The sequence below is a fragment of the Culicoides brevitarsis genome, chromosome 2, assembly GCF_036172545.1.
Source record: "Culicoides brevitarsis isolate CSIRO-B50_1 chromosome 2, AGI_CSIRO_Cbre_v1, whole genome shotgun sequence".
NCBI lineage: Eukaryota > Metazoa > Arthropoda > Insecta > Diptera > Ceratopogonidae > Culicoides > Culicoides brevitarsis.
In genome coordinates, this window is record NC_087086.1 from 6,814,231 (window position 1) to 6,842,209 (window position 27,979).

At 34.0% G+C, this 27,979-nt stretch overlaps 1 protein-coding gene across 1 annotated transcript in view; it reads right to left on the minus strand.

Moving 5' to 3' along the window:
- LOC134828418 (titin-like) overlaps positions 1-27,763 on the minus strand; it is a 44,260-nt gene extending 16,497 nt beyond the window's left edge. Inside the window, exons 1-16 of the mRNA XM_063841397.1 lie at positions 27,624-27,763; positions 23,791-24,051; positions 22,361-23,116; positions 22,209-22,300; positions 21,487-21,699; positions 14,983-21,426; positions 7,920-14,879; positions 7,350-7,862; positions 6,825-7,009; positions 6,476-6,727; positions 5,212-5,962; positions 4,629-5,024; positions 2,644-3,546; positions 1,146-1,889; positions 298-1,005; positions 63-235 (exon numbers count right to left, since the gene is read on the minus strand). Of these exons, the coding sequence (XP_063697467.1) occupies positions 63-235; positions 298-1,005; positions 1,146-1,889; positions 2,644-3,546; positions 4,629-5,024; positions 5,212-5,962; positions 6,476-6,727; positions 6,825-7,009; positions 7,350-7,862; positions 7,920-14,879; positions 14,983-21,426; positions 21,487-21,699; positions 22,209-22,300; positions 22,361-23,116; positions 23,791-23,888 (19,188 nt within the window). The 5' untranslated portion in view covers positions 23,889-24,051; positions 27,624-27,763. The remainder of the gene's footprint in view (positions 1-62; positions 236-297; positions 1,006-1,145; positions 1,890-2,643; positions 3,547-4,628; positions 5,025-5,211; positions 5,963-6,475; positions 6,728-6,824; positions 7,010-7,349; positions 7,863-7,919; positions 14,880-14,982; positions 21,427-21,486; positions 21,700-22,208; positions 22,301-22,360; positions 23,117-23,790; positions 24,052-27,623) is intronic.
- Positions 27,764-27,979: the final 216 nt, after the last annotated feature.

Consider the following 27,979-nt stretch of genomic DNA (forward strand, 5'->3'; position numbering starts at 1 on the left):
TTAAAATCATCGAAAAATTTAAATTTTTGGTCGAATTTTGATCAGAAATTTAAAATTCTTACTGAAACTTGTACGAAAGTTCTGTCCACACCGTGTTTGTTGCGAGCTACAATGAAGTAAATTCCGCTGTCAGATTCTTGCGCTTCCTTAAACGAGAATCTAATGTAATCGCCGTGCATTTCCTTGACTGTGCGTGCCGAATTTGTGATGTCACGGGCGCCTTTTAACCAATTAACTGCAGGAAATTCAATTTTTTCGTCAATTTTCATGCGAAAAATGTTAAAAAATGGATTTTACCTTTAGGTTTCGGTTCGCCGAGCAACTTGAACGACATCGACAAGAGATCTCCGTCACGAATCTTGATTTGCGGTTGCGGGCGCGTATGGAAAGTCGGGGGGCGTTGTCCTTTGCCGCATGAATTTGGATTAATAACATCCACATGTGACACTCCCTCGATCGTACCGAAGCTATTTGTGACTTTTACCGTGTAACGAGCCGACTCATCCATCGTTGCGTGCGTAATGGCGAGCGCATAGAAGCCATTTTCCTCGAAAATGTTAATTTTCGGCGGATGTGCAACCAACAACTTGCCATCGCGATACCAATTTGCTTCTGGATTGCCCGGGCATTCGACAAACAAGACAATATTGCCGCCCGACGCGACTGTATTATCTGTCAAACCAACATTGAAACGCGGTTTGTTCAAATCCAAGTGACGATAACCATGGGCACGCTCCAATTGATGCAATTGACGATCGAATTGCACATTGTGACTGATGGTGTCGCTGCAACCGCCAGATTCAGCTTCGCACGTGTATGTACCGCAATCCGATTCATCAGGGCGACAAATGACAAGCTTGCAAGTGCCATCTGTCGACTCGTATTGCTCGTATTTTTCGCCGGGAACGATGTAGTCGCCATCCTTGATCCACGAAATGTGCGGTTTGGGGGTTCCGCGAACACGACATTCCAAAATTAGCTCATCAGCATGCATGGAATACGATTCTGAGGAATTATTTGAAGGAAAATGAGTGAAAAATTGAACATCCAGAGTGACAAGAGACCAACATAGCCTGATGAAATGATGAAACACGCAACAAAACTCACCTTTGACACGATTGGGACAACAAAAACACACAGAATACCTGCAAGCGTTCCAATAAATACCGGCGGATCGACTTTTTGGAAGGGATTTTGGTACACAGTAACTTCACATTTTGTCTCAATCTCGCCAGTCCAGTTTTTACAGACGAGACGATATGTTCCCGCATCATTCATTTGCATATTACGAACATCCAACTCGACTTTGCCATCTTTGTGGATCTTCGTGTAGTATTTTTTGCCATGAATTAAGGGCATGTCTTCATGATACCACGTAAATTGGGGCCAACTGCCATCCGTGAAGCATTTCATCGTGAGCACAGAGCCCACGGGAACCGTTTGATTCGTCAAATGTGTGATAAATTTCAATTTTTTCTTCGGATCGACTTCTTTTTCCTTTTCGCGCTTCGATTTGTAGTTCACGCCATACAACTCCCAATCCTCCTCCTTGATGTACTTGCTCTTGAAGATCTTTTTGAGGTCTTTGTCGTCCTTTTTCTTCGCATTGTACTCGTCAACCATGTCTTCGACGGTGTTTTTCCAGTTGATCACGTGCTTGAGTTCAGCTTTTCCCGCCGAATTTGTCGCGACAACCAAATATTTTCCGCTGTCCCAGCGATCGGGCATGAATAAGCTGAGCTCACACGTGCCATCCTCGTGATATTTTATCGTGTACGTTTCGGAATTCGAGATGGGGAAGCCCTGTTTGAACCATTGCACAGTTGGGCGAGGCACACCACTGACGTGACAATCCAAAAATAGCGTCTTCTTGTGCGGATAATAAATCTCTGTTGACGAAAATTACACTTTATTTGTTACGCGATGGCATTTTATTTACGTACGACTTCCCAATTAACGAAATTGCTATATAACGAACTTCCATATAGCGAAAAAAAGATACCAAAAATGTGCATTGGGAAAAATTTATTTAATGTTAATTGGGGCAAAAATTTTAAAATGTCAACTGGGGTAAAAATTTTCAATTATGCATTGGGTTAAAAATTTTGAATGTGCATTGAGCAAATTATATAAAAATGTCAACTGGGGTAAAAATTTTCAATTATGCATTGGGTTAAAAATTTTGAATGTGCATTGAGCAAATTATATTAAAATGTCAACTGGGGTAAAAATTTTCAATTATGCATTGGGTCAAAAATTTTGAATGTGCATTGAGCAAATTATATTAAAATGTCAACTGGGGTAAAAATTTTCAATTATGCATTGGGTCAAAAATTTTAAATTTGCATTGAGCAAATTATATTAAAATGTCAACTGGGGCAAATTTCGTGTGCAAATTTCAAAATAAATAATACTTTAAAGAGTTAAAATATGCACTGGGATAAAAAATCCAGTTGTATAATAGGTTATTTTTGATAATTTTGTGAACACAAACCAATTCGTTAAATGGGAAGTTGTACGTATTTCGTTTCGTAATGCTTTGATTTCAGTGGCACGACACACAAAACGCTCAATTAACGCGAATTTAATTGAACGGCGTGTCTCCGACTGCGAAAAAAGCAGAACGCGACACAATAAAAATACCTCGCATGAGACGCGTGAAGCTCGGAGCGACCTCAGATGAGCCAATATTGAAGACTTTCACTTCGCATTCTTGCGTGAACGATCCGTATTTCTTACTTGTGACGGTACATCGATAAATTCCCGAATCCGAGATCTTTGCTTCGTGAATTTCGAGACAAATTAAGCCATCCAAAGTGACTTGGTTCAAAATTCGACGCCCATAGGAGATTTTTTTGCCATCTTTGGTCCATTTTGCGTCGAGTTCGTCGAAGGCTTTTACGACCCATGAGAGTTTAATGTCTTTTCCTTCGAGCACCGTTTGATTTATTAAATGAGCAACGACACAAAATGGCTTTGTGATGAACTCCGCATCGGTATTTATGAACAACTCGGGTTCGGGAGTCTTTTTGGCTTTACGTTCTTCTTCCTCTTTCTTCATTTTTGCCTCGTAAATCTTGCGGTAATACACGTCAGACATTTTCACCCGTAACTCTTCTTCGCTCAAGACAATAGGTTTGTAGGGCTCAGCAACACGTAAATCGACAGCTTGTCCCTTTTTCTTTGGGATTTCGATGCGGGCTGGCTTGATTTCGTGCATTTTCTCGCGTTCTTTGATCTGAGCCGCTTTCAGTTGGTAAAATTCGTCTTCCGTGATGAAGTTGCAGAGATGCTCTTGTCTTGCGGTGCCATGTTCGTTTTCAGCGACGCAAATATAATTGCCGCAATCCATGTACGAAGGCTTGTAGAAGGTAAGGGAAGCTTTTGTGTGTTTGCCAACTTCATCGGGATGTGTGTAAATGACGATATTGGGATCGGGAATATAACCAACGAGAACGGAGCCTTTGTACCATGTGCATTTTGGCGGGGGATTTGCGAGAATTAACGTTTCGAAGGACAGTTCGAAGGTTTTTGGATTGAAAGTTTCTGAAAAGTTTATGAAAAAAAATGAAATTTGACGTCATTTATGTTTGGTCAGTGCAATTTTATAATAAAAAAAATGTTTCACATTATGTTGAATAATTTTGATTCAGAAGTAGAAAAAATTTTTAAAAAAATTATTTTAAAAAATTTTTAATTTTTTGATCCATTTATACGAAAAATTTGATTTTAGAATTATTCAAAAAAAAATTTAAAATAATAATTTGTTAATATTTTTTTATTGTTCTAGTTGAATAATGTAATTAAAAAAAAAATTAAAATTTGAACTAAAAAAATAAAAAATTAAAATTTTTTAAAAAATAAAAAATATTTTATTTAAAAATTAAATTTTAAAAAATTATTCTACTTTGATTTATAAATAGTTGAAAAATATTAAATTTGAATTTAAAAAATAAATAAAAAAAATTAAAATTTTTAAAAAGATAAACAAAATAATTTGAAAAAATTCAATATAAAAAAATATTTTTGATTTGATTTTAAAATAGTTAAAAAAAAATTAAAATTAAAAAAAATTATTTGATTTTTAAAGTGTTGAAAAATATTAAGTTTTAAAAAAAGTTAAAAAAATAAAAAAAAATTAATATTTTTATGTGTCAAATTTGATCGAAAATAATTATATGAAATATCATGAAAACTTATTTTTTTTATAAATTTTAATTAAGTTTACAAAAAAAAAAATAATAATAATTTAAATCCAAATTAAAAAAAAATATATTTTTCAAAAATATTTGTTTGATTAATTTTTAAGAAATTAATTTCAATTGTTTTCTTTATTAATTTTTTTTTTTGAAGTAAATTGAATTAATTCAGCAAAAAAAAAAAGAAAAAAATTTGAAATTTGAAAAAAAAATTAAATTTTAATATTTTTGAAAAATTTTAAATTTCATCTTTTTATATCAAATTATGATACAAAAAATTATTTTTTTTTTATTTTTGACCAATTAATTATTTTTTAATTATTTTTGTATTTTTCTTGGAATAAAAAAATTATCTTAAATTTTCATAAAAAATTAGTAAAAAAAAAATAATGTGAAACATTTTTTTAAAAATAAAATATCGATGATTACCTGTAATATGACGTACGAAAATCGGAGCCAACGACTCGTCGTTCTTCATGACCTGAACTTTCGGCACGACACTCAACGTACACGACGTCGAAATCTTTTCTTTGGCATTTTTAGCGTACAACGTGTACAAACCAGCATCCTCCTTCGTCGCCCGCTTAATATGAATGCACGCAAATCCATCTTTTGGCTCTCCCAAATCCTTAATGCGCGGCGTAAATGAAATCTGCTCCGATCCGTGATACCACGAAAGATCTGCTTTCTTTCCAACAACGGCAGCAATAAGTTTCACGGAACCTCCCTCGACGACAGTTCGATTCTTGAGATGAACACTAAAGTCGAGTTTGTCGCGCATTTCCTTCAACGTCGGAAAATGCTCCTTGGGTGCCTCTGCCTTGTCTATATGGAGAAAACACGTACACGGGAAAAAAGTCTATTAGTCACATCATTCATTGCGTCATTACCGATAAAAAATTAGTTACATGCATGCGCACGGATGCATATAGTTGGATGGATGTATTTATAGCAAAAAAATTCGCTATGTTGGTCATTGCACTCGAAAGAATTTCAGAGAAATGATTTTTACCTTTCATCGAGATAAATGTCGGCGGAATTGGACGAGTCTCGTACGTTTCGTAGACCTTGATGTGCGCCATTGTCGACGTTTCGCCATTCTTGTTGCGAATGAAGCAAGTGTATTCGCCTGCATCTGACATCTCGAGATCGCTAATTTCCAAGCTGAGCAACGCCTCGCTCACGGTAAACTTGAATTTTGCCGGGTTCTTGTCGACTTGCAGGCCATTCTTCAGCCATTTGACAGCGAGTTCGGGTCCGCTGACGCTGCAAGTGAGTTTGACGGTAGAGCCAACGGGGCCCGCACGATCCTTCAGATGAGAAACAATTAGGGGCGGGCGCATCAGTGCCCGTGCACGAGCCCATTCTAAATCTTTTTCTCGTTCCGTCATCACTTTCGCTGGCGGTTCTTGTGGTTTTTCGGGTGGCGCAGCAACAACAGGTTCTTCAAATTTAACAATTTTCGGTTCGCCTGCAACTATCTCGTCTGGCGCTGCTTCCCACAATGATGGATTGATGTCGTCGTGCGGCGGCAACAACTCGTCGAGTTCTTCTTCGGGTTCAGGTTCGGGCGTCGGCTCTTTCGGAGGGGGTGTCGGCTCTTTGGGAGGGGGAGTCGGTTCTTTCTCCTCTTCCTCTTCTTCTTCCTCCTCTTCTTCTTCCTCTTCTTCTACCTCTTCTTCGGCGGGTTGCTCAGCTTGCGGTTCGGGTGCTGGCGGGGCAGCAGGCGCAGGCGGAGGAGAAGGTTGCTTCTCTTGTTTTTCCTACATTTTTTAATACTCTCTCGTGAATTTCTTATTTTTTACTCTCTCGGCTTTTACGATTTTCACACAGACACAAAAAAAAATCAACAGATGAGACACAAATAACTCAATTTCCACATATGTTCACTGATGAGTAACAATTTTTTTTTTTTTTTTGATTATGTAAATCAGATCAATTTCGTGGATGATTAATAATTACCTGCTGACTTCTAAAAAAAATTATGACATGACTTGACGAGACAAACAACTAAACTTACAGCTTCCTGTTGAGCTTTTTTCGCTTCTTCGCGTTGTTTTCTGCGACGACGACGTTCTTCTTTCGTGCCGCCTTCGCCGCTATCAGACTCTGTGACTGTTCCAGATCCCGATCCGGATTCCTATGAGTGATTTATGAGACATGAGAGATGACATAATGACTACACTTTTGTGTGTAATTTTCGGGATTTTTGTCATAAAATATTTTTTTTTGCGATTTTTTTCGAAAAAAATGATTTTTTTTTTAAATGAAATTACTTCTTCAGTTGAGGATTGTTCTGTTCCGGTGCCATCTTCCGCAGCTTCAGTAGCTTCTTTGTGTTCAGCCGCAGCTTTGATGCCGAGTTCAGCTTCACGCATTGCCTCTTCCTCATCTTCCTCGATAATGACAATTTTCACTTCGGAGATGTCGGCACAACTGGCTTTATCCAGCGCACAAAAATCCGTGAACAGCAAGTTTACGTATTCGTCGATGTTTGTGACGCCGCCGCTGATATCCATAACAGCAGCCTTGATTTTTTGTGTCACAAGAAAATTTAGTGAAGAATTTAGGTATTACGGTTAGAAATGCTAAAAATAAAAAAATTGTTCCAAATTCCGAAGATACCTTGTCGATAATGGCTTTTTGTGATGCAACGACGACATCTGGCTTGGCTCCGATCTCAAAGGGACTCTTTTCACGTGCTTTGCTTCCAAAGTCTCTCGGAGGTCCCAACAGAGCTGCTGCTCGTTCCTTCGATAAGGATCTCGATTTTCTTAGCTGTACCGTGTAGCCCGACATTCTGTGATCGTGTCGTGTTTACGTCTGATCACTTGCACGCGCGTCGATGAATTAAATCACAATTTTCAAATCACTTTTCGGAACACTTTTGAGAAATCTTCGTGAATTTGCACTTTTTCCGCGCGACGCGACAAATCGGCGGAGAAAATGGGGAAACTTCGATAAGAGAGTCCCGAAATCAATTACGAATCGAATTCCCCGCCCGACTAAACGATCTGTTTATCTTTACGAATCGGTCGTTATTTCGTTGTAAATATTTTGATTCAACTTGATTTTTAAAAAAGTATAATTAGAAGTCAATTTAATTTTAGATGCGAGAGATAAACAAAAACACACAATGAGTGTACTTACAGTGATCTAATCCGACACCGGGTGACATACTTCTCGGTGTTGACATCGATCTAAAGTGTCTTCGAGTTGATGCGACAGAGTCATCCGTAAGATATGCAGTTGGTGACAGGATTGATACGGGTGTTTTAGCACGAAGTGTGTCAGCGATATTAATAGAATGGGAACTTGCATGCAGGTCGCTTGTGTTTGCCAAGTGTTGAGATGCAAGTTGGGCATGACGCGGTATATAGGGTTCAAATGCACGCGAAATGGGCGTGAAATCGACACTTGCTCCCGCATCGGAGCTCGTTTTATCGAATGATTTGACTTCGCTTTGAATGGTTTTGAATTCTTCTTTCATGTCGTTGAGTTTGTCGCTAATGCGTGAATCGAATTGGGGCGGCATTCGAGGTACGGGACGTGGAATAGATTCGAGAATCGATGGCTTACCAATGTGAGAAAGTTCTTCTTCAGACTCGGAGATTTGTTTGCGGCGACGAAGAGGAGCAGTTGGAGCTTCAATTGGTTGAGTTTCTGTTAAAGAAAAAAATTGTAAGTAAAACGAGTTTGAACTTGAAGCAAAAAACTTACCTTTTCGAGATTTAATGTCGCAAATACCACTGTCAGTTTGACTATCAGGACTTGATTTTCTTGGAGGTTTGTGAGGAACAGGAGATTCTTCTGTTTGTTTCTTGACGGATTCAGTAAATTCTTGAGATTCTTGATTTTTGAGTTTCTTTTCTTCGGTATCTTTTGATTTTTTCTTCTCAGTTTCTTTCTTTGCTTTTTCTTCAAATTCTTTCTTTGCTTTTTCTTCAGTTTCTTTCTTAGATTTTTCTTCAGTTTCTTTCTTAGATTTTTCTTCAGTTTCTTTCTTTGCTTTTTCTTCAGCTTCTTTCTTAGCTTTTTCTTCAGCTTCTTTCTTAGCTTTTTCTTCAGTTTCTTTTTTAGCTTTTTCTTCAGTTTCTTTCTTTGCTTTTTCTTCAGCTTCCTTTTTAGCTTTCTCTTCAGATTTTTTCTTTTCAGCTTCTTTCTTAGCTTTTTCTTCAGTTTCTTTCTTTGCTTTTTCTTCAGTTTCTTTCTTAGCTTTTTCTTCAGCTTCCTTTTTAGCTTTCTCTTCAGCTTTTTTCTTTTCAGCTTCTTTCTTAGCTTTTTCTTCAGTTTCTTTCTTTGCCTTTTCTTCAGCTTCTTTCTTAGCTTTTTCTTCAGCTTCCTTTTTAGCTTTTTCTTCAGCTTTTTTCTTTTCAGCTTCTTTCTTAGCTTTTTCTTCAGCTTCCTTTTTAGCTTTTTCTTCAGCTTTTTTCTTTTCAGCTTCTTTCTTAGCTTTTTCTTCAGTTTCTTTCTTTGATTTTTCTTCGGCTTCTTTTTTAGCTTTCTCTTCAGCTTCTTTTTGTTGCTTAGCAATTTCTTCTTTTGTTTCATCATGTCTTTGTTTGATTTCCTTCAAATCTGAAACTGCTTGCTTAATTGCTTTGTCGCTATTGTTTTTCTTTTCTTCGAGTTCAGCATTATCTTTTTCTTCTTTTTGTTTCTGTTCAGCTTTTTCTTTTGCCTCTTTTTCTTCTTTTTGTTTCTTCTCAGCGAGTTCAGCTTTTTCTTTAGCTTCCTTTTCTTCTTTTTGTTTCTGTTCAGCTTTTTCTTTTGCCTCCTTTTCTTCTTTTTGTTTCTTCTCAGCGAGTTCAGCTTTTTCTTTAGCTTCCTTTTCTTCTTTTTGTTTCTTTTCAGCGAGTTCAGCTTTTTCTTTAGCTTCCTTTTCTTCTTTTTGTTTCTGTTCAGCTTTTTCTTTTGCTTCCTTTTCTTCTTTTTGTTTCTGTTCAGCTTTTTCTTTTGCCTCCTTTTCTTCTTTTTGTTTCTGTTCAGCTTTTTCTTTTGCCTCCTTTTCTTCTTTTTGTTTCTTTTCAGCAAGTTCAGCTTTTTCTTTAGCTTCCTTTTCTTCTTTTTGTTTCTTCTCAGCGAGTTCAGCTTTTTCTTTAGCTTCCTTTTCTTCTTTTTGTTTCTTCTCAGCGAGTTCAGCTTTTTCTTTAGCTTCCTTTTCTTCTTTTTGTTTCTTTTCAGCAAGTTCAGCTTTTTCTTTAGCTTCCTTTTCTTCTTTTTGTTTCTTTTCAGCTTTTTCTTTAGCTTCCTTTTCCTCTTTTTGTTTTTGTTCAGCTTTTTCTTTAGCTTCCTTTTCCTCTTTTTGTTTCTGTTCAGCTTTTTCTTTAGCTTCCTTTTCTTCTTTTTGTTTCTGTTCAGCTTTTTCTTTAGCTTCCTTTTCTTCTTTTTGTTTCTTCTCAGCGAGTTCAGCTTTTTCTTTAGCTTCCTTTTCTTCTTTTTGTTTCTTCTCAGCAAGTTCAGCTTTTTCTTTTGCCTCCTTTTCTTCTTTTTGTTTCTTCTCAGCAAGTTCAGCTTTTTCTTTAGCTTCCTTTTCTTCTTTTTGTTTCTTCTCAGCGAGTTCAGCTTTTTCTTTAGCTTCCTTTTCTTCTTTTTGTTTCTTCTCAGCTTTTTCTTTTGCCTCTTTTTCTTCTTTTTGCTTCTTCTCAGCAAGTTCAGCTTTTTCTTTAGCTTCCTTTTCTTCTTTTTGTTTCTTCTCAGCTTTTTCTTGAACTTCCTTTTCTTCTTTTTGTTTCTTTTCTTTCTTCTCAGTTTCAGTTGTTTCGCTTATCTCACTGACATCTGATAATGTCGACTTTTCTTCAACAGACACATTCATTTTAGAACTGATGAGTTTTTTATTTTCCGTTTCTTCAGTTGCTTGAGACATTTGTTTCAATTCCTCCAAAGTCTCTTGAATCTCTTCCGTTTTCAGATCCATTGATTTAATTTGTTTTGAATTTGCTTGCAATATTTCTAATTCTTTGATAGCATCATGAATTGTTACATCAATTGGAGTAGCAACACACAATACGCCTTGTACTTCAGTAATCTTTGCAGATTTTGTGAGTTGTTTAAGATCATTGACAGTATCTTGCAATTCTTGGGTCGAAATTTCAGGTGATTTCAATACAGAAACATTTTCTTTAAGGATTTCCAATTGTTTCACAGCTTTTTGAATTGAAACTTGAGTAGTTGTTGCTTTTGAAAGTGCATTTTCCATTGAAACGGCAGTTGCTTTAGCACATAGTTTTTCAAGATCGTTTACTGTTGCTTGAATTTCACGAGCAGTTGTATCACAAGGTTTGAGTTCAGAAATATTCGCTTTCAGAATATTAAGATCTTTGAGAACTTTTTGAATAGTTGCTTCAACGGGAGTTGCGCGACAAAGTTCTCCGCTTACTTCTTTCAACGAAGCATGAGTAAGTTGTTGAAGATCATCCAAAGTTGATTTTATCTCTTCTACTGTTAGTTCTTGTGTCTTAACTTCTGAAACGTTTTCTTGTAAAACTTTGATTTCTTTGATCGCTTGTTCAAGTGTTGTATTTGTCGCAATTTCTTTTAGTGTTTCGACAGTTGAATCAATTTCTTCTTCACTGACTTCTCCAGATTTTACTTCTTTGATGTGCGCTTTAAGAACATTCAATTTTTCAATGGCAGATCTAATTGTGACATTTTTCGGTACAACAACTCCATGTTTAGTTGTTGTTTCGGCAACTTTAGCTGTTGCAAGGCTCTTGAGTTCAGCAAGAGTTGATTGGATGTCTTGTGTTGTTAATTCTGGAGTCTTGAATTCTTGAATATTCGCTTTGAGAATCTCGAGCTCTTTGATTGCTTGTTGTAACGAAACTTTAGTAGCCTTTGCTTTTTCAACCAACCATGGATCAACAGATACTTCTTTAGCATGAGAAAGCTCTTCTAAACCTTCAACAGTAGATTGAATTGCTTGAACAGATAATTCTGGAATTTTAAGCTCTCCAACAGTTGCTTGCAAGACTTTCAATTCTTTTACAGCTTTTTGTACAGTAACTTCAATTGCTTTTGCTTGATCTTTTGAACAAGATTCTACAGTGCTAACTTTAGCAGTTAATTCTTTCAAATCTTCTACCGTCGATTTAAGTTCTTGTACACTTGCATCAGGAGACTTAATTTCAACAAGATGAGCTTCAAGTATTTCAAGTTCCTTCACCGTTTGACTGATCGTATTTTTGTTGACAATATCTTGTAATTCATCAATTGTTGATTCAAGCTCATCTTCACTTACGTTACCTGACTTAATTTCACGTACATGAGCTTTAAGAGTCTCAAGCTTTTTGATTGTTTCACGCAATGTAACATTTTGAGGAATAGCGACAGCTAAATCGCTTGTTTGCTCAGTTACAATAGCCTTTTTGAAATTCTTTAAGTCATCCAATGTCGATTGAATTTCTTGTGCTGTTAACTCTGATTGTTTTAACTCAGAAATATTAGCTTTAAGAATTTCAAGTTCTTTCACAGCTTGACTTATGGTTGCTTGTTTCGGTGCAACTGTCTCAACTTTCATAGTCTTAACAAGTTTTGGTTTAATGTCGATTAGTTCTTCTAAATGATGTACAGTTGCTTGAATTTCTTCAACTGACAACTTGCAAGTTTTCAGTTTGTCTGCATTGGCTTCTAAAACTTTAAGTTCTTTGACTGCTTCTTTAACAACAACTTCAACAGGTGTTGCTTTAACAAGTTCTTGCAAAGAAACATCTTTCACAGATGCTTGTTGAAGATTCGTCAATTCTTGAATTGTAGATTTTATTTCAGATGCAGTTACATCTGATGATTTCAATTCCTTTACACATGCTTCAAGAACTTTTAGTTCACTAACTGCTTCAGAAACGGTTGATTTAGCACAGATTTCTTTCAACTCGTGCAAAGTTTCAACAATTTCCTCTTTTTGCATTCCAGATTGTTCAACTTGTTCAACGTTTTCTTTCATCACTTCTAATTTCTGAATAGCATCTCGAATTGTAGCAGAAGATTCCTTTGCTAAGCACATATCTTCATTTGAAACTTCTTGAATATTAGCAAATGCTAAGCTCTTCAAATCTTCAGCAAGAGATTGAACTTCCGTTGGACTAACTGCTTCGGGAGATTTTATCTCTGAAACACACGAGTTCAACAATTCTAACTTTTGAGCTGCTTTCAAGATAGAAATTTGATCTATTGTAGCACTAACTAATGATGAGTCTACTGAACTTATAGTTGCTTGTTTCAAATTGTTCAATTTATCGACAGTAGCTTGAATTTCAGCAACGGTATAATCACATGACTCAAGTTCTGTTAAATTAGCTTGAAGAATTTTAAGTTCTTTAATAGCTTTTTGCACAACAACCTCTGTAACATTCGCTTTCTTATCAGCTTTCGAAACGTCACTTTGTTGAGCTATTGACAACTGTTTCAACTCTTGAATTGTAGATTTTACTTCAGAAACACTAACTTCAGCAGATTGAGGGAGTTTGCTTATGTTTGCTTGAAGAACTTCCAATTCTTTAACTGCTTCACAAACTGTTACAGTAACAACATTTGCTTTGCTGAGTTCTGAAGCACTTACATCTTTTAATGAAGCTTGTGAATGTTGAGACAAATCTGGTAAATTATCCAATGTTCCTTCACTCAAATCAGTTGTTTTTGTTTCAACAGATAATGGCATTTTCAAAGGTTCAGACAAAATATTAGCTTCTTGTTCAAATTGTTCCAATTTTAATGCTTCTGCTTCTAATTTACACAATTCCGCTAATTCAGCAGCTTGTCGTACAAGTTCTTGTTCACGAATCATACGTTCTGTTTGTTGAGCCTGCACTAATTCGTCACTAACGACAACAACGTTAGCGTTTGTAAGTTCTTGCAATCCTCGAATTGTTTCATCAATTTGAGCAATGCTTGTCTCAGGAGATTTTATTTGTGAAATATTTGCTTTCAGTACTTGTAGTTCTTTCACAGCTTGGTTAACAGTAACTGTTAAAATTTTTGCTTCACCGAGTACACTAACATCTTTTACAAGAGCTTGTCCGAGTGTTTTCAATTCATTCACGGTTGTTTCAAGTTCTTTAGCAGACAATTCTGGAGCGGAAATATTTGAAATGTTAGCTTGCAAAAGTTTCAATTCTTTGATTGCTTCGCATACAGTAACGTTCATGGCGGTTGCTTTAATTAAGGAAACTTCAGATTCGTCTTTCAAAGTAGCAACAGATCCTTCAGATAATGAAGGTAAGTTTTCAAGTGTTGATTCACTCATTTCATGCGACTTCATTTCAATTATTTTTCCAGCTTGTAATGGCGTTACTTTAGTAGCTTTGACTTCGTTTTGGCTAACTTCAACGACATGAGCAACTTCTTCAAGAGCTTCAATTGTTTGATTGATTTGAGCTACACTTGTATCAGGCGATTTAATATTTGAAATATTGGCTTTCAAAACTTCTAATTCCTTAACTGCTTTTTGAACAGTTACAGTTATGACTTTTGCTTCTCCGAGTTGAGAAACGTCTGAAACAGATGCTTTGCTGAGTTGTTCTAATTCTTTTAATGTTGATTGGAGCTCAGCAACATTTAAATCTGGAGAGGAAATCTTCGAAACATTAGCTTGCAAAACTTTCAATTCCTTCATTGCCTCGTAAACGGTAACATTGACAGCTGATGCCTTTGCAATAGCAGATGCTGATTCATCTTTCAACGTTGCCAAAGAGCCTTCCGTCAAACTTTGCAAATTATCTAATGTTGATTCGCTCAGTTCGTGTGATTTTAGTTCAATAACTTTAGCAGCATTCAAAGGAATTATTTTTGTTTTTTGTGCTTTTCCTTGTTCGCCGCTGACTTCAATTGCTTCTGCTTTTGCAAATTCTTGCAATCCTTGAATTGTTTCCTCAATTTGCGCAATACTCATTTCAGGAGATTTAATATTTAAAATATTTGCCTTCAACATTTGCAATTCCTTGACAGCTTGGTTAACAGTAACTGTTAAAGTTTGAGCTTCAGCGAGTTGACTTACGTCTTTTACAAGAGCTTTTTCTAATTGTTGCAAATCATTTAATGTTGTTTCAATTTCCTTAGCTGTCAAATCTGGCGAAGAAACTTTCGAAATATTTGCTTGTAATACTTTGAGTTCTTTGATTGCTTCACAAATTGTCACATTTACAGCAGTAGCTTTGACTAATGACAATCCAGATTCATCAACTACAGCTGCTTTTGAAGTTTTTGACATACTTGGCAAATCTTCTAAAGACGATTCAGTAAGTTCTGCTAATTTTTCTGCTTGTAATGCTAATTGTCTTGTTAGTTCAATTTTAGCTTTTTCTTCACTAACATCAACAATTGTCGCAGTGGCAAGTTCGTGCAAACCTTGGATAGTTTGATTGATTTCTGCAACGCTTGTTTCAGGTGATTTAATTTGTGATAAATTAGCTTTTAATACTTGCAATTCTTTAACAGCTTTTTCAACAGTAATTGTTACAGCTTGAGCTTCTCCAAGTTGAGAAACATCTTTAACCGAAGCTTGACTGAGTTGTTCTAATTCTTTCAAAGTTGATTGAAGTTCTTTGACACTCAAGTCAGGAGAAGAAATTTTCGATATGTTTGCTTGTAAGACTTTTAATTCTTTGATAGCTTCACAAACAGTAACGTTGATGGCAGTAGCTTTAGCCAATTGTGATTCATCTTTTAATGATGCAACAGAACCTTCAGACAAACTGGGAAGTTGTTGCAATCCTTCAATAGTATCATTGATTTCAGCAACACTTGAATATTTTCAAAACTTGCAATTCTTTGAAGCTTTTTCAACAGGTAAGTTCAGCAAGTTTTTCAGCTTGTAATGCTAATTGTTTTGTTAAAGCAGCTTTTTCGTCTGCTCCAATAACATCGATCATTTGAGCTTTGGCAAGTTGTTGCAATCCTTCAATAGTTTCATTAATTTCAGCAACACTTGTCTCATTGGATTTTACTTTCGAGATATTTGCCTTCAAAACTTGCAATTCTTTGACAGCTTTTTCAACAGTAACTGATACAGCTTGAGCTTCTCCAAGTTGAGAAACATCTTTAACAGAAGCTTGACTGAGTTGTTCTAATTCTTTCAATGTAGATTGGAGTTCAGTAACATTCAAATCAGGAGAAGAAATCTTGGATACATTTGCTTGTAAGACTTTGAGTTCTTTGATTGCTTCACAAACTGTTGTTTTGACAGAAGTTGCTTTAGCTTGTGCTCCGCTAACTTCTGACATTTGAGCAATTTCTTTCAATCCTTCAATTGTTTCATTAATTTCAGCAACACTTGTTTCATTGGATTTTACTTTCGAGATGTTTGCCTTCAAAACTTGCAATTCTTTGACAGCTTTTTCAACAGTAACTGATACAGCTTGAGCTTCTCCAAGTTGAGAAACATCTTTAACAGAAGCTTGACTGAGTTGTTCTAATTCTTTCAATGTAGATTGGAGTTCAGTAACATTCAAATCAGGAGAAGAAATCTTGGATACATTTGCTTGTAAGACTTTGAGTTCTTTGATTGCTTCACAAACTGTTGTTTTGACAGAAGTTGCTTTAGCTTGTGCTCCGCTAACTTCTGACATTTGTGCAATTTCTTTCAATCCTTCAATTGTTTCATTAATTTCAGCAACACTTGTCTCATTGGATTTTACTTTCGAGATATTTGCCTTCAAAACTTGCAATTCTTTGACAGCTTTTTCAACAGTAACTGATACAGCTTGAGCTTCTCCAAGTTGAGAAACATCTTTAACAGAAGCTTGACTGAGTTGTTCTAATTCTTTCAACGTAGATTGGAGTTCAGTAACATTCAAATCAGGAGAAGAAATCTTGGAAACATTTGCTTGTAAGACTTTGAGTTCTTTGATGGCTTCACAAACTGTTGTTTTGACAGAAGTTGCTTTAGCTTGTGCTCCGCTAACTTCTGACATTTGAGCAATTTCTTTCAATCCTTCAATTGTTTCATTAATTTCAGCAACACTTGTCTCATTGGATTTTACTTTCGAGATGTTTGCCTTCAAAACTTGCAATTCTTTGACAGCTTTTTCAACAGTAACTGTTACAGCTTGAGCTTCTCCAAGTTGAGAAACATCTTTAACAGAAGCTTGACTGAGTTGCTCTAATTCTTTCAACGTAGATTGGAGTTCAGTAACATTCAAATCAGGAGAAGAAATCTTGGATACATTAGCTTGTAAGACTTTGAGTTCTTTGATTGCTTCACAAACTGTTGTTTTGACAGAAGTTGCTTTAGCTTGTGCTCCGCTAACTTCTGACATTTGAGCAATTTCTTTCAATCCTTCAATTGTTTCATTAATTTCAGCAACACTTGTCTCATTGGATTTTACTTTCGAGATGTTTGCCTTCAAAACTTGCAATTCTTTGACAGCTTTTTCAACAGTAACTGATACAGCTTGAGCTTCTCCAAGTTGAGAAACATCTTTAACAGAAGCTTGACTGAGTTGTTCTAATTCTTTCAATGTAGATTGGAGTTCAGTAACATTCAAATCAGGAGAAGAAATCTTGGATACATTAGCTTGTAAGACTTTGAGTTCTTTGATTGCTTCACAAACAGTTGTTTTTACGGAAGTTGCTTTAGCTTGTGCTCCGCTAACTTCTGACATTTGAGCAATTTCTTTCAATCCTTCAATTGTTTCATTAATTTCAGCAACACTTGTCTCATTGGATTTTACTTTCGAGATGTTTGCCTTCAAAACTTGCAATTCTTTGACAGCTTTTTCAACAGTAACTGATACAGCTTGAGCTTCTCCAAGTTGAGAAACATCTTTAACAGAGGCTTGACTGAGTTGTTCTAATTCTTTCAATGTAGATTGGAGTTCAGTAACATTCAAATCAGGAGAAGAAATCTTGGAAATATTAGCTTGCAAAACTTTAAGTTCTTTAATTGCTACTGAGAGTGTTTCTTTAACAGACTCTTCTTTAAGACTTTCAACCTTTTGCATTTCTGACATTGTATGAGCTTCAGTAAGACTTTGATCTATAGATTGAACTTGTGCAACATTAAGTTTTCCTTGCGGCAAATCTTGAACAATATCGGGCACCAATTCAATCTCTTTAGTAGTCTCTTTCAACAACTCCTCCGCCAATTTCAGTATCTCACTTGATTCGGGCGGATTTGAGTTACGTTTGCTCGACTCTTGGATTATTTCTTGTCTTAACATCGCATTAGCCATTAACGATTTCAGGATATCATCAATGTTGTAAGTTTTCAAATGAACTGTCAAACTCTTGAGCAATTCATTCAACGTGTTCAAGCTATCTTTCAAATCAATACTTTGTTCTGCTGGAATCTGTAATTGAAGTTTTTCTCTCTTTTCTGATGTTGCAAATTTATCAATTGTTTCGATATTTGAATTAACTTCTGAGAAAATTGCTTGCGCCAAATGTGAAGTTATCGTATTAGATTGTTCTCCAATATTCTCATAATCGATTTTGTCAACTAAATATTCAAGCTCTACCAAAGCTGATGTGATTCCTTTGAAGCAATCGAGTACAATGTTAACAGCTTCTCCGCATTCAGGATTTGGAACACTCGTCTTGCTATTTGAAAAGTTCTCCAACTGTTGAATCGCAACAGCAATCGCATTAATAGCATTTGTGTTTTCAGTTCTAACATCAAGGACTTTCCTAAAGACTTCAGCTTCTTGTTTCCGTTGATCTTGTGATACTATGTTAACATCTTGACCAGCTGATGCCCATTCTTGTCCATATGAACTGATGCTTTGATCATCGAGTGCTTCACTCATTTGTTCAACATCGTACATCTGTTCAGATGAAGAGAAATTATATTTGGCTGAGATGTCTTCCATTGGTTCAGATAAATGTTCTAAAATTTGTCCAACACAAAGTTTCAAATCATTTGTAACCGCAACAACTGGTTGAAGTTTATCTTGATGTTCAATAGAGTTCTTCGCTTGATCTGAAACTTCGTTATGAACCATATCAAAGTAACCATAAACCTCGACGAAATTCTTAACGAGAGATTTAATGTCAAGATCTCGCGTTTCTCCGGGAATCGTGATTTGTTGAACATAATTTAAAGAATGTGTCAACTTTTTCAAAGCTTCTGCAAGATCAGTGAGGACTTGAGGTTCATTTGCTTGCTCTAAAAGTTCACAACAGTTACTGACATCAGCGAGATGAATCATCATCGATTGCAAGACGTATCTTTGAAGCACTTCACGACGATCATGCAACATTATAGCTTGAATATCAGCATGACATTTCCTGACACATTGATTGATTTGTTCAGAAGATTGTTTATGCCCGAAATCCAAAATTTCTTCAGGTCGTTTTGAACTCGATTTTTGTTGAACAACTGCTTTAGTTCTGATTTCTTCTTCAATTTCAAAGATGCTGCTCTTCAACTTTTGCAATATTTTTAACGTTTTCACATTCTTTTTGGGACTTATCAATACAAGGAAGAATTCACAAGCATTGATGCGATTCGAGAGTGTTTCTAATGGAGATCTGATGTCTTTTACAGAACAATTTTCAAAGTCTTCTCCATATAATCTCAAGAAAAAGTTCAATTCTTCAAGGGGACTTCTCAACGTTTCCATCGTAATTGCATTCTCCATCGCATCCGGATCTTGCAAAATCGTATCGACAAGTTTGTCGAAATTGGTTTGCATTTGCGTTAAAGAATCGTACATCGCTGGATCTAATTCAGCACTCAAATTTGCAATATTACTTGCCAAATAGATATTATTTTGAGTTGTCACTTGTAACAAAGATTCTGTCGTCAATGGGAAGAGAGATTTATGTTTTTCGTTCTTGACAGCTGCTCCAATGTTCTTGAGTACTTTTTGAATGTTTTCGACAGCATCAAGAAGACGATTTTGACTTGGCGTTGATAAGGTGTGTTGTTTTTGGAGTTCAGAAGCGATGTCAGTTCGTGTAGCGTTCATCACAGACAACGCAGCAGATGTCACACTCTCTTCAATCATGAAAAAGTCTTCAAAATTCATCTTGCCTTGGTTCAAATTCAACAAATGCTCGACATTAATCAGTGGTTGTTCCAAATTTTTCACGATATATTCAAACAATTGTGGCAAAGTAACTTTTTGCTCCTTAAGTTGTTCTTCAATTACAGCATCTTCAACATCTTGCGCGAGATCTTCGCATCGTTCAACACTTTGAACAAGTACAGCAGTATCTCCAACGAGAGTTGCTTTGTCCGAAAGTACATTTAAGGCGGATTTAACGCGACTCATTTCCGAGTTGATACCAAAAGTCAATCCCAACATGATTTGTTTTGACTCTGCGTTAACAGCTGGCGTTACAGCAAAGTTTTCAATGCTGTTCAGTAAGTTCACAAGAGGTTGTTCAACAGTTTTCGTAACTGCTGAAGCTGTTTCTTCTCGAACATCATGATGATCGATCATATTTCCGAAACTGTTTAAGCAATGTTGAAGATCATTCAAGCTGCTCATGAGAACTAAAGCAAGATCACGACTTGTTTCTTTCGGAATATCCAAAGATTTTTGTAGATGTTGGGTAGCGTTTAGGAAATAAGTGATCAACGACAGTAACATTGAATCCTGTTTCTGTTCTTCACCGAACTCTTCTTTGATGGTTTCTGTCAAACGGATTTGTTCAAGTTCAATTCTTTGCATTAAAACGCTGAGATGAAGTTTAATCGTATCCAATTCTTTCACAATTTGACTCATAGGTACTTCAGGACTCGAAACTCCCTTTGTTTGAATTCCAGATTCAAGAGATTCGATCTTCGCTGAGGCAAACTCAACTGAAGAGATGTCATCAACTTGTTCTTCAGTCGCAATTTTACTTCTGTCGGATTGAACTAAACTGTAATAATCGTCAGAACTCTTGACTTGTGACCCTGAACGACGTCTCAAGTTATTGTTGTACTGTTGTTGCAACTGAGGACTTGCAAAAATGACATCTTTCGCTGAAATCGGTGAAATAATATGCTGCGAACTATCAGCAACACTGAGTTCTTCGAGATCGTTGTCTGTTTTGAGGTCTTCTTCTTCTTCAGGGAAGTAATCTGGAGCAACATCAATGAGAACTGCTTGCATCAAAAGATTTCCTGAAGTTGAAGTTTCCTTCATGAACCTTAAAGGAGGCAATTCGGCGACATTTTGCTCGGAAACGTGTTCTGAAATTTGATCGGCGTACATTTCAACGACTTTCAAGGCTTCTTCTTCGGTTAAATCAGGAGTTTCATACAATGAGATTGAAACTTCTTTGCCATCGAAGGAATATGTGACGTCATTACGATCGTTCAAGGTTAAATCTTGCTGAGGAGGCGTTTCGTACATCTGAGAAGTGCGTTCCTCGTTGATCGTCGACAAAGAAACGTTATTTCTGTCATTGACTTGGGTCGGGATTTCATTCTTTTGTTGTACAGCTTCGTAACTGTGGATCGTTGCGCTGCTGGAAACTCTTCCCATGCAGTTGTGCGCTTCACAGGTGTACGTTCCGAGAGATCGAGCACCTTCTTGACCCGAAACAATGCGATGAATGTCTCCCGCTTTCAATTCGACGCCATCTTTGAACCATTTGAGGATTGGTTGAGGCACTCCGATGACTTTACACTCCAAATTCACAGCGCCTTCAGAGGTTAGCGACGCTTTCAGTTGCTCCAAGAAACGCGGCTTCTTGTAATGTTTCGGGATAAAAAGTTTCAAGTAACACGAAGTCATGGATTGACCAAAATCGTTCATCGCGATGCATTTCCATTCGCATTGATCACTCAATTCCAAGGATTTTATCTCCAATTCGTGCATTCCTTGTCCCAAATTGCCGATAATATAACGATCGCTGCTTTCAACGAGCGAATCATCCTTGAACCAGTACAATTTTGTTTCGACAATCGATTGAACGCACACATGAAACTTGAAATCATCTAAAATACGACCTTCGCAAGTCTTTAATCCAAGCGTGAATTTGGGCGGAAGATCATTTTCAATCAGTTGTGACTTTTCTTCCTCATTTAATTGACCTTCAATATCTTCCAAAGTCAACAAAGTGCTACTTTTCGCGGATCCCATGCAATTTTCCGCCACACAACAGTACGAGCCAAGCGAATTAATGCCCGTTAGTTGATAAATATCGCCGGGACGGAGTTCAATATCGTCTTTATACCATTTTAGAGCGGGTGTTGGAAAGCCAACGACTTTACATTCGAACGAGACGAGACCTTCATCCGTTAGAACAGCTCTCAGAGGTTCCATAAAACGAGGTTTTCGGAAGTTGTTGGGAACTAAAAAGAAATTTTTGATGTTAAAATTGATGAAAATGAAGAATTTTTTGAAAAACTCACTTTCAATGTCGACATAACAAGTTGAAATGCTGACACTTCCTTCGAAATTGGTAACGACACATTTCCAATCGCCCGCGTCACAACTACGAGCTGACTTAACTTCGATCATGTAACTTCCCAAACCGTCTTCCAAGAATTGATAATCATCGCCGTCTTCGACTCGACCTTCTTGATTGTACCATGCGACGCTTACGGGCCATGGAGGAACAGCAACTGAAGAAAAAATTAATTTTTTAATAATTTTTCTATTTAAAAAAAATATTTTTAATTAAAATTAAATATTAAAATTAATTTTCTTAATTAAAAAATTATTTTAAATAATTAATTAATTAATTTTAATAATTATTTTTTCAATAAAAATATTTTTCTCAATTAAAAAAAAATAAATTTTAATAATTTTTTTAATAAAAAAATTAATTTTAATTGATTTTAATAATTATTTTTTTTAATGAAAATATTTTTTTAATTAAAAAAAAATTAATAAGTTAAAATAAAATTAATTAAAATAAATTTTATTATTTTTTTTTAAATTAAAAATTAATTTCAATATTTTTTTTAATTAAAAAATTAATTTTAATAGTTATTTATTTTTTTAATAAAAATATTTTTTGAATTAAAAAAAAATATTTTCATTAAAAAAAATTATTTTAATATTTTTTATTTAATTTAAAAATTAATTTTAATATTTTTTTTTATCTAAAAAACTCATAAAAATAGGTTACCTTGACATCCTAACATTATCGTATCACCGATTTTGCCTGTTGCGGGTTTCAATTCTTCTGTAAAAATGGGCGGAGGTCCTGCATTGATGAATCTAAAAAACAAAATTTAATAAATTTTCATGAAAAAAATTTTTTTTACAAAAATTTCTTACCCTTGCGAGTCATCAGCTTTAATTTTCGTGTCATGAACGGAAACTTTCGAGCTCGAATATGACTTGCCCATGCAATTTCGAGCCTCGCACGTGTAAACTCCAAGCGACGTTGGATCATCTGGATTCGCTGTGAGTGCAAAAACATCTCCTGCCTTAATTTCTTTCGAATCTTTGAACCATCGAAGTTTTGGCGTGGGAACACCGACGACTTTACACTCCAACGAGACTGTTCCATGCTCCGTGAGTATCGCTTGTAGCTCTTCGACGAATTTCGGGGGCTTGTATGCTTTTGGAATCATTACTCCGATATTGGCAATGCACGTGCTTCGTCCCCCGGATCCTTCCGCTTGACACATCCATTGACCTTCGTCTTCGGCAATGACTTCTGACAGCTCGAGAGCCCAAACATTTGCTTCGTTAACGAATTTGATGCGATCACTTTCGCAAATACGACGATCGTTGCGATACCACGTGATCTGAATGTCGTCTGTGGAGGCTTTTATGATGGTACTGAGACGACACATTGTGCCAATTTTTACATTTGTGTCGGTTATGCGTTTAATGAAAACGGGCGGATCAGTGCCGCTGTTTTCCGCTACGAGGGGTTTGGGAGTATTTGCCATGACGGCGCCGTTTACTGTTGCTTTTGTGTTGAAGGGGTATTGGTACGGTTTGAATTTGCTGCTTGATGGGGAATTTGGATTTAAACTGGTTACTGGTTGAAATTGAGATGCGTGAATGACGGGAATGCCGTCCCTGTGAAAGAAAAAAATATTTTAATTCAAAGTTTAAAGGTAAGAATTTTAAAAATTATTTTAAATCACGCGATAATTTTAACCCAATGCACATTTTGAAAATTTTTCCCAATGCAAATTTCAAATTTTTTGACCCAAAACATTTTATGAAGTCTTCCCAATGCACAATTTCAACTTGTACTTTATAAAAAAATTTACTTTCAAACCCAAAATACAATTTAAAATTTTGCCCAATGCACATTTTTAATATTTACCCAAAGCAAATTTAAAATTTTTATCCCAAGCTTCAATTTTTCTTCCAATTCTGAATAATTTTTACCAAATAAAAATTCTTAATTTTTATCCCAAGGCACATTTTGAATTTTTTCCCAATGCACTAATGTATAAATTTTCACTCTAATACGAATTCCAAAAATTTATATTTTTTTAAATTTTAATTTTTTTTTAAATTTTAAATTTTTTTTTTTTTTTTTAATTTTTTTTTAAATTTTTAAAATTTTTTTAAAAGTTTTTTTTTTATTTTAAAATTTAATTTTAATAAAGATCCTTGTGCAAATTTTAAATTTAATCCCATTATTTTAAAAAATTTAATCACGTGACTAAATTTTTTTTTAATGTGCATTGGGACAAAAATTTTTTTTTTACTCCAAAATTTAAAAAAAATCCAAAACTCACCGTCGTGAAAATGTGAATAAATCTGGTTTCTGTTTTCCTCGAAGATAAGCGCCCTGTTTATCATTTCCTGCTGCACACTTGCAACAATTGCTTCCCATTACTTCAGTGTGTTTTTTTATGTGCTGAGGTGAGATGAGACGATGATTACTGAGGGGCGCTACGACTTTCGTCTCTTAGCAAGACATTTTTGTCTCACTTCTAATCAAAAATTTCATCTTTTTAACTTTTTTTTCTCACTAAATTTAACAGTTATTTACTTTTCTATAACAAAACAATCATAAATCAGCAAAACAGACAAGGTCAAGGCATCTCGTCGCAGAAAAAAATAAAAAAAAATGTTGCAACATTTGAATTATATTTTTAGCTCCCATACAATTTTCCTGCATGTTTTTGTAAATACGTGAAAAAATGAATGAAAATTTTGTTGTTTACGTTTTTTTGTGTGTATAACGTAAAAAATTCTTTAAAATTAAACGTGGGACGTAATCGACGGTCGTTGCTTCTTTTATCGACGTCACGCGCGGAATTTCCTAAATTCATAAATATTTACATTTTTCGTACGGAAATTCAAAAATTTTCTCGTGAGAAACGAAGAGAATGGCGGAGAATTTTCTCGCGAATTCTCTTTTGATCTCGTGAGAAAAAAATTCTCTCATGAGAAATTTTCTCAAAAAAATTTTAATTAAATTATTTCGTTCAGTCGAAGATCAACTTGCGTGGATGGATGTCGAAAATGTTCAAAAATAATTTTTTTTAAGAAATTTTTTAAATATTTTCTGTCAATTTTTTCCCTAATTGAACACTCGATGATTGATGATCGCATTTTTTCTTATCTCAAAAAATTTTTTTTAGGAAATCTTTTGTCATTCGCATGTAAAATGAGGCCAACCCTCATTATTTTGTCTGAATAACGAGCCAGCCAACATTAGACAGTTTTGCAATAAACATTAATTTTAATAATAATTGTAAATAATTTTACTGTCGTTGCCAAGGTCGTTCCATGCTCGTTGAATCGAAAAAAGAATTTCTAAAAATATGCGCTTAGTGAAATGTTAATTCGTGTAAAAAGTCTCAGGAATTTATTTTGATCTGTTTTATGGGCGAGCATCTTGTAAATATTTTGAAACGATTAAATTTATTTTGTATTACTTTCGTGGAAAAATGTTTGAAATTTAGCAGAAAAGTTTCTTTTTTGTCTTTCAAGTCTGCTGGTTTTTTGTGAAGAAGGTCAATTGAGGTAATTTATGGGACTTGATAAGATATGGAATTGCTTTGAATTCGTTTTTTTTTTATTTTTCGATGAAGGTTGAATTTGCAATATTTCACGTTTTTATCAACAGAAATTTCTTTTTGAGCAAATGTTAAAAGTTTTTATCTAAATTATTTTTTTTCTGCTAAAGGAAAAAGATAAAATTGATTTTAATTTAAAAACCATACGATTTTTTTTTTAAAAAATATTTTTTTTCAATTTTAGGAATAATTTAATTTTTTATTTTAATTAATTAAATTATTAATTAATTTTTTAATTATTTTAATTTTATTTATCATTTAGACAAATTATTGAAAATTTTCATAAAACAATATTTATTGATAAATTTAAAATTTTCATTTCCGTAAACTCAAAAGTATAAGAAAAATCATTTTTTTCTGTTTTTCTTGATATTTGTAAACATGTGAAAATATTCAAATATCCGCCTTCAAATTTCTTCTAATAGATTTTTATTTTTGCCAAATTTCATTAAAAGATAATGTTTGAGTAAATTTAAAAATGTGTGCAAAATGTCGTAAAATTAAACAAAAATGCATTTTAAGTTTCATAAAATTTATATCTTGCATATTTGGTTTTATCAGTAAATTTCTATTAACGAAGAAAATGTTTTTCTTTAAAATTATGAAATAAATAATTTCTTTTTTATTATTATAAATTTATTTTGTGTATAAAAATATTAAAATCTTGTTGTTTTTTACTCAAAGTAATCTTTTTCATGTAACGATATAACTTTATACAAAAAATTAAATAAATTATTTTTTTAATTTTTCACTTTAAAAAAAGTAAATTTTTTTTTATGATAAATAAAATTTTAAAATTAAAAAAAAAATTTTATAAAATAAAAAAAAAATTTTTGTCGATAACTTTGATAAAAAAAATTAACAAATTAAAAAAAATTACTTTAAAACATTTTTTATCAAAAATTTTCAAAAATTCACTTCACATTCCATTTTTCATAATTTTTTCTTCATGAATATTTTTTTTTCAGTTTGAGCTTTTAAAGATTTTTTAATTTTTCAATTTAATTTCTTTAAAATAATTATTTATTTAATTATTTTTTTAAATAATTTTTTATGTATTTTTGATATAAATTTAATTTTTCGTTGAAACGATCATCGATGGAGATGCCTTGCTCTTGCTTAATTTCGTTTTTTTTATATAATTTTCACTTTAATTTTATTATTATTTAATATTTTTTCCAACATATATAAATAATTTTAGCAGATTGACGTCAGCAACAAATTCACTTTTATTTTAAAATTAATTTTCCTTTTATTTTACTTGCACTTTATTTTAAATATTTCACAATAATTTTCTATTTTTTTGCTCTTATTAAATTTTTCTTCTTTTCTTTTTATTATTAATTGCTTGAAACTTCCTTGATGTCTTGTTTATTTATGTTAAATGCACAGAACATATGTAAATATTTAGCACAACAGACTTTCACTTGGATGACTTTTCGTTATTTATTTTTAAAAATATTTTTCTGTTTTATATAATTTTCTTCATATAAAAATGCACTACCGCATTTTTCATTTCTTTTGTATTTTTTTTTTTTTGTGTTTTATAATTTTTAATAAATTACTTTCGAAGAAAGAACGCGTTTATTTCGGCACACATTCACTTCTAAAATGTAATCACATTTTAAATATTTTTGCGGCGATCTATTTTTGGGAGACAAAGACGCCACCGACGTTGATGCCGATCGTTAGAGTGCTCGACAAACGATTTTTCACTAACAGCAATTAATTTTTTTTTCATTTCCGTTAATTTTTTTTTTAAATTTTAACAAGCTGTTTATTTATTTATTGAGAATGAAAAAATAATTTTCGACACATGTTGAAGAAAAAATTTTTCATCGATCGATCAATTTTCGAAAAAAAAATTTTTTTTATTAACATCCCGCGAAAAAAACATAAAATTCAGACAATAATCGGCACATTTGTGTTATTATTATTTTTTTTATTTTATTATGAAATCGCAGTGAGTAAGTTACTCATTGATTGAAACAAAAAAAAACTTAAAATTAAATTTAGATTCTGCGCCAGTTCATATCGCGCATCTTTTAACACATTCACACAAAGCAGGTTTTTTGTTGTTTGTTTCGCACAGAAATCTTTTAAAAAATCAAAAGTAAATTTAGATTCCTTGCCGTTGCCTGTGTGACAATCTACAAACAAGTGACTCACAAAGGGGCTGGATTGAAAAAAAAATTTTTTTTTGTCAAATTCTGACATTTTTTTTTAAAACAAAAAAAAAATAAATTTTTGACATTTTTTTTAGAAAAATTAATTTTTTGCCTCTGAGTCCCTTTGAGGTATCAGGCCCTGCTTTGCGAAATTATAAAATTTGTTAAACAAATTTTTATGATGCTATTTTTAGCATTTTTTTCAATTACGAAACACAAAGATGTCTGCCATTTTTCTTTAATTTTCACACTTTTTCTTCATTTTTCCGTCTTTATTAAATAATTTTTAATTAAAATTTGCATCGAAAAAAATTCTCCAGCAACAATTTTTTGTATACAAAAATTCCAGCGGAAAATTTTTCTTTTGATTTTTACTTTTTTCACACTTTCAGCTGTTCTCGTTGATTTTTTAATAAACTTCCACGCCCGATTCGATCGATTTTCTTTGTTAAGCGATTAATTTTGAAGCATTTTCTATGATTTTTCTTGCTATTCTAATGACTATTGCTTCTTTTTTCGTCCGTTCGCGTTAAAATTTAATTTTTCGTTTTTTTTTCCTTTTCTTATTTTGCGAATCGTCGAAAGTAAGATCACGAACTGGGAGCAACGATGGTCACTTGTACAAGAATTACCGATTTTTCTCTCAATTTTCTCAAAAAATTAGTAATTTTCTCGTGATTTGGGGAAATTGGTACGAAAGCCGTCGATACAGAAGAAATTATTTTTAGAAA